The sequence below is a fragment of the Pygoscelis adeliae genome, unplaced genomic scaffold (assembly GCF_000699105.1).
Source record: "Pygoscelis adeliae isolate BGI_AS28 unplaced genomic scaffold, ASM69910v1 Scaffold92, whole genome shotgun sequence".
Lineage (NCBI taxonomy): Eukaryota > Metazoa > Chordata > Aves > Sphenisciformes > Spheniscidae > Pygoscelis > Pygoscelis adeliae.
The window spans coordinates 1,501,998-1,508,801 of record NW_008824306.1 but is presented as its reverse complement, the minus strand read 5'-3'; the positions used below and the strand labels follow the sequence as shown (position 1 = coordinate 1,508,801).

At 48.6% G+C, this 6,804-nt stretch overlaps 1 protein-coding gene across 1 annotated transcript; it reads left to right on the top strand.

Moving 5' to 3' along the window:
* Window positions 1-310: 310 nt before the first annotated feature.
* NYX (nyctalopin) lies at window positions 311-5,076 on the top strand. The gene is made up of 2 exons (XM_009318907.1): window positions 311-332; window positions 3,680-5,076. The coding sequence occupies exons 1-2, from the start codon at window positions 311-313 to the stop codon at window positions 5,074-5,076; spliced, it is 1,419 nt and encodes a 472-aa protein (XP_009317182.1).
* Window positions 5,077-6,804: the final 1,728 nt, after the last annotated feature.

The window sequence follows — 6,804 nt, the reverse complement described above, 5'->3', positions numbered from 1 at the left end:
TCGCATGGCTGGTGGGAAGGATGCGGATGAGCTTGTGAGAAGATGTAGCACAAAGCTGCAGGATTCCCTGAGAAGGTCAGTGGTGGAAGAAAGACACTCGCTAGGAAGGCGCTGGGGACTTCATCAGTTTGAAAGCGTGTGGGAGAGGAGCTTTTTCCTTCATCTTCCTTTCTAAACATAGAGCTTGTTGCGGGAAACTGATGCAGGGAAATAAGAGAGGATGAAACCTGTCTCTGCTGTTCCTGTGTGCTTTTAGATCCCCCAAGTTCGCTTGCCAGACCTGAAATGCCACTAGTGAATAATCAAGGTAATGTTTGCCATCATTTTAAATGGTGAGTACACTCTTATTCTGCATTAACCAGTAGTGGATTAGACAGATTGTTCGGAAAGGTGTAGGTTAACTACTCAATTATTGCAATCATTGTCTCTTTACCCTTCTAAGAACTCTGCAAACATTTTTTCGGTCTCTCACTTTTCCTTTCAAATACTGAATTACTGTACTACTTAAAAGAGCAAAAGAGATCATCCCTGGGTGGCATTTTGTTTATTCTTTAATCTCACGAACACTTTTGACCTTACGGCTATATTTCACCCTTTTTCTTAAACACACGTCTCATTTGAGCCCCCTCTGTGTCAATGAGTTGGAGGCATCTTCCAGCCGCTGCCCTGTCTGCTGCCACAGTGTCAAAAGCAAAGAACATCCTCTTTGGGGTAGGGGAAGGAGTAAGGAAGGGGGGGCGGGGATGTTTCATGCTATGTCGGTCAGAGGAGATCTGATCTCCTGCGCTCTAAGCAGCAGCTCTCCCGAGGGTTTGGGTGGGGTTCAGAGGGATGATTTTTTCTGACTTCTGTTGCAAGAGAAAGAGGGAGAATTGCCACAAAGACTGCGGTGCTGAGTGGCTCCTCTGAGCTCCTGTTGCCAGGGGACTGCTTTCTAGTTGGATGGTCCTCAAGTGTTTGTTTTCCATGTACTGCACAATGCAGAGGGATACACTTGTAAATAGAGATCTTAGATACGTGCTGTGAAATGCCACTAGCAGAAGACCCAGATTTGGCACTAAAAAAACTTGTGTATAAGGAAAACAGGCTAGTTATGGCTTGGGTACAGACACTTCCTTTATCAAGTGATTAGAGAACAAGCAGGGAGGGGAAGGAGGGGATTTGGTTATCAGCGTGCTCATTCCTACGCTGCACACAGTGTACACAGCTGCTGGGGCAGGTCTGCTCTGAAGGCCAGAGACGTGACGGAGCTTAGGGTAGCTGTAGCTAAACATTGAACTCGCTTGGGACAGTCTCACGTATAGGACAGCCTATGTACGTATGACCCTCTGGATGTCACCCTGAGCCCATGCAAGGCTCTCGTTTCAGCAGCAACACTTGCACCCATCATTTCCAGACAGCCACCTGCGGTCAGACATTTGGGAACAGGCAAATCCTTAATCTGTCTGGCCCTCAGTTTATGTAACTGCCTAACAAAAACAACATATGCCTGTGTTGGCAAGCAACAGCATGGACTGGTGCAAAGGGTAGCAAACGAGGCAGTCCCTGGGCAGCCTGCACGAAGACAGAGCAATCTGAGGCCAGCGCGTTGTCCCCCTCTTGGCTTAGGCTCCTCACCTGTTGTCTACCCAGGGCCCTGACTGAAGGGGACTTTCCTTTAGCCGTGGCTGTTAGATAAGGGCTCAGGAAAAAAGAAGAGCATACAAACAAGCAAACAAAATGACAACCTGTCTAAAGTCCTTTCCACCTCTCAAGTCCTTCACTATCATTTATCCTTGAAGTGGTGCTGTTTTGCTAATTCTCTGGTCCCGATCGCGTGGCCAGGCTTGATGGGACCTGAATTTTGATAAAGAGACCACAGCTAAAGTCCTTCTGGGATGCTCCTCCACATACCTAAATCCCTCTTCTACATGCAATGACCAGGTTGGTTCAAACAGAACCAGGCTGGGTGGCTCCTGGGTTGATGTCTTGTCAATGAGGACCTGCCCAGCAAATGGTTTTGCAAGTGTCCTGCTTGAAAAAGCCACAGGCAGCGTAAACTCATAAATACAGTACCGTGCATGTTGCCTTTAAAAAGGATGGAGAAAGGACAGAGCAATTGCAGTTCGAACTGTAGTTGAGTCTGTACATTAAAGCCTTAGAGGCTGCAAAAATAAAAGCTTGACGCTTGCTGAAGCTGATGTTTCCTGCCATATCACCTCACAAGCCTGTCTTAATAAAAATGTCCTTTGGGAATACAGCTGTAGTGGGCAATCGCTGTGCTGCAAACCAGCGGGGAGAGGCAGCCCGGCCGCTGGGAGCTTCCCTCTCCAGACAGTCAGTGGGAGCGTGGGGAAAGCCTGTTCCTTGTCCTTAGGGCCAGACATGCACGCAGCAGCAGCAACGTGATCCCAGCAGTGCTGTAATAAAGGTGGCTGTTGGTAAAGCTGTTGGTATCTCATGTCTTACTGAAAAAAATATTAAAAGATTATGCTTGTGTGGGAGCCAATAAACTGCAGCAGGAAAACCAGTCAGTAGCAATACCACCGTTTCCTGCTAGTGACTACATGGAAAGTTCGCTGGTGCGGCTGCTCGTTTTGTTGAGCGGCAAGTAGGATGTGCCTGTGAGAGCAATTACAGAATGAGCTCTGCCGTCAGTTCTTCCTCTCTAATGAGTTTATTTCGCAGATATCTTGTTGACTGGATGTTTTTTCCCCACAAAAATGCCTGTCCATGGCGGCTGATGTCTCCCGTTCCTTTCGCTCTTCTCTGATTTCTCCCCAAGAGCTTTCTCCTTCCCTTCCTTGTTATACATTGACCTGCGTGGGACTAACTTGAAAAGAAACCACAATAGCCACACAGCTCCCACGTCAGGCTGATAAAAGGACAAAGTGGCTGCTCCCATCAAGCATAAGGCGCTATGGTGACTGTCTTGAGAATTGGCAAAACAGTAAAAACTGTGCTGGTCGTGCAGAGTATCTCATCTATGATGAGATCATGAAGAAAGCAGTTGGACAATATCCCTTAATTTGTTTTTCCTCATGCCGTTCTACCAAAACACAGTGAGAATGTGTTTTTAAACACTGTACTGCATCCTTAGCAGCTGATAGTTCCCCTCGCAGTGCTGCACCAGCTCATGGCTCGGGTGGAGAAATGTTGGGTCGAATGAACAAAGAAAAGAAAGAAGCAAAAAGCGTGAATTTGACGTGCCCCAGGCAACTCACTGATCTCCCCTGCCCACTGCTGGACTAGCATACACTGCCCCCGGCTCTTCCCCACCCAGAAATACTGCAACCCATCCATGGCTGCTGGCCTTCAAAGCTTCTCTGCCTACCCCGTCCCCGGCCAAACCATGTCCCTGTCAGCTTGCAGAGAGACCAATCACAGAGACACTGAGAAATACTTAAGTCTAGGTGAGTCCCCCTTTTGGGGAGAGAAATTAATCAGAGATGTTTTCACCCCCCCCCCCCCCCCTTTTCAGAAGGTTTAAAAACCCTGGCAGAAGATTTTTAGGAATCTTTCACGAGAGCTCCTCGGTCAGCACTGGCGTACGAGTAGCGGGTGGCAATTAGCCTGGCTGGAAGGGAGGCAAAGAGAGCGTTAATTTCTTTTTCCTGTTGTGACTAATATATATGCTAACGATGCATCCCAATTCTCTCCTCCCATGCCTCCGTGGGGACGGCGCGTTCCTCTCTGACAGTGATCCTTTGGGTCCCGCACGTCCACGCGGTGTGGGCCTGCGTGCGGTCCTGCCCTGCCAACTGCGTGTGCACCCAGGAGCGGAGCTGCTCCATCCTCTGCGATCGTGCCGGTCTGGGGCAGATCCCTAGCGAGTTCCCTTGTGAAGCCTCCTCGATCAACCTGGACAAAAACAGCATCAAGTTCCTCTCCGAGAGGGCCTTCGGGACCTTGCCTTCCCTCAAATCCCTGTCGCTCAACCACAACAATATCTCCTTCATCACCCCGGGGGCTTTCAAGGGGCTGCCCAGCTTGACCGAGCTGAAGATGGCTCACAACGAGTACATTCGCTATCTCCACACGCGGACTTTCAGTGCCCTCAGACGGCTGGTCAAGCTGGACCTGGCGGACTGCAACCTTTTCAACATCCCAGACAGGATCTTCATCGAGCTGCCTGCTCTGCAGGAGCTCTTCTGCTTCCAGAACAACTTCCGGAGGATCCCAGGTGCCATCAGGGGCATGGAGAACCTGACCCACGTTTACCTGGAGAGAAACAGGATTGAAGCAGTAGCCTATAACTCCCTGCAGGGCCTGACCAAGCTGAAATACCTGAATCTGCAGGACAACAGGATAAATGTCATTCATGAGCGAGCTTTTCAGGGCTGCCAGAAGATGGAGTACCTGTATCTGAATGACAATTTGATCAGCGAGCTTCCAGAAAACTCCTTCGATGGTCTGAGGTGCCTGAAGATGCTCAACCTGGGGGGGAATTTCCTCAGGAATGTTTCCAACACCTGGTTCAGGGACCTGGGGGAGCTGGAGGTCCTCTACCTGGACCGCAACAGGATCAACTACATTGAGGAAGGGGCTTTTGAAAACCTCACCAGCCTGGTCGTGTTGCACCTGAACAGCAACAACCTGACGACCCTGCCCTTTTCTGTCTTCCAGCCAGTGTACTTCCTGGGGCGGCTGTACCTCTTCCGCAACCCCTGGGACTGCGACTGCCGCATCGAGTGGCTGAAGGAGTGGATGGAGAATTACAAGCTCGTCAGGGATATTCCCTGTGCCTCCCCCTCCTCAGTAGCCGGGATTGACCTGACGGACGTGCTCTATGAGAGATCACCGGAAGGTTACTGTCTTGACCCAGTGGAGCTAAATGTCACGTCCGAAGGCCCGACCCCAAGTGAAGAGCCTTGGTCTACCACGGAGAGCAAGTTCAACAGCCTTATCTCTAAACTCTTGCTCCAAATGGGCCTTCCCGAAGAGGTGACAAACACCACTGAAGTCTTTGGTAACACCACACAGCTGGATGGACTGACTGATGGGGTTTCTTCTGGGGTGGGGGAAGACAGTATTGAAACTGCCTCCTCTTTTTACCTCCCAGCTCTTTTTACAGTGGTTGTTTTGCAGATCAAGTAGTCCAAGGGCTGCCTGGAGCAAGGGTCCTTCTTAAGCGTTTAGTCCCTGTACCTGTATAGTCGTTAGGGAAAAGTTTGTGTCGCGGGCCTTGGATACATACCTGGCTCCAAACTCTCCTGGGCAGGTTGGTTGGATCTGGCTCCAGATTCTTCTGGGAGCTGGTGGGATCTGGTTCAAGGCCGGGTCCCGCTCCGGGTGAGAAACCTGCCCTGTGGGGTCTCAGAGCCTCCTAGACACTTGCAGAGCTGTGCGGAAGATGAGCAATAAAAGAATAGCAGTAAGGTTGAGTTTTGCTTAGGGATGTGCTCCTGCTGGGAGCGAAGGGAAGAAGGCTCTGTGCGAATGGCGGTGCTGTTTATTCTGTTGGGCCAACTCCAGTTGACCCAACCATCGACTTTATGAGAGCAAGACGAGGCAGCAAAACCGGACCCTCTCTTCATATCCCGACAGACGCCCACACCCACGGCGGGTGCTGCTGAAGGCTGGCAAGCTATTCCTGATTTCCACCAGTGTGTGCGGGCGGAGCAGGGCTGTCCTGGGCAGCATACAGGGATGCAGCACTAGCCCTCGTGAACACAACAGCATCTGGGGAGGGTGTCTGCCCCAGGCGGGTCTGGGGTGGGCACAGTGTTTTGGCCATGACTACAGACAGGATTTTGATCCTTTCTCCCCCCGCTATCCTGGCACAGGTGCAGGAGAACCAGACAGACCCACGTTTGTGAAAACATTCTTCTCTGAGGCAAAGCTATTTAAGCTTAGCAGCTTACTTTTTAATGTCATTTCAATGTGTTTTTATTTTTCAATGAATATATAGTTTCAAGGAATATATTGTTTTTATTTGTAGATTATTTCATGGCATGACAGCAGGGGCAGAACACGGTGATGACAAATGCAACCAGGCCCTACTAAATATTTTGTATTTCCACCACACCACTGTGTACCACCTAACGTGTCATATTATGCCGTACTAACCAACTATGCCGTCATTTTCTTTTATATGGCATCTTACATGTTTTATCTTTGACATCTTCAATGAAAGCTGCTAATATGACCAGAAAGAATTATGATGTTTTATGTATCAGAGCACATTAATAAAATAATTTGATATTTTGCTCACAAAAATAATTTAACTGCTCAAAACCCATATTTTTTTGAGATCCTTGAATTGCTCTGGTGTTTTTGTAGGCTACTCAAATGAGTGCACATGAATGTCCTTTTTACGGTCTAGAGCAAATGGCAAGCTATTTATTGCAGCGTAAAGAATAGACACTTTAACTTAGAGCATGACCGTGCTTACATTTGTGTTAACTAGCAACGCTTTAAAAAATGACTATAGAGAAATACACTTCTGTGATATTTTAACTATATTAAATCATTATACATGGCTTATCATACTATGATGTACATGTTCATATGAAATGATACAACTTATACAATCCTTTATTACTGCTAAAATGTCATGAAATAGGAATAACAATGGAAATGAATTAAAAAAACCTTTCAAACATTTTCCTAAACTTTTTTTTTCCCCCAACCCCTGCCTTTTCATGAGCAATTCAACACAAACTTGAACCCCACCCCTGCCCCGGTTCGGTCCCTGCGGGTGCTGGAGCAGCAGTGGCAGAGGGGGAGCCGCCCTGGCTCGCGCTTTGCTAAGGTGGTGATGTGTTCAGTATGGACAACATGTTGGCTAAAACCAGCTGTGAGTAGTTGTCCTTGCCTCTGCCT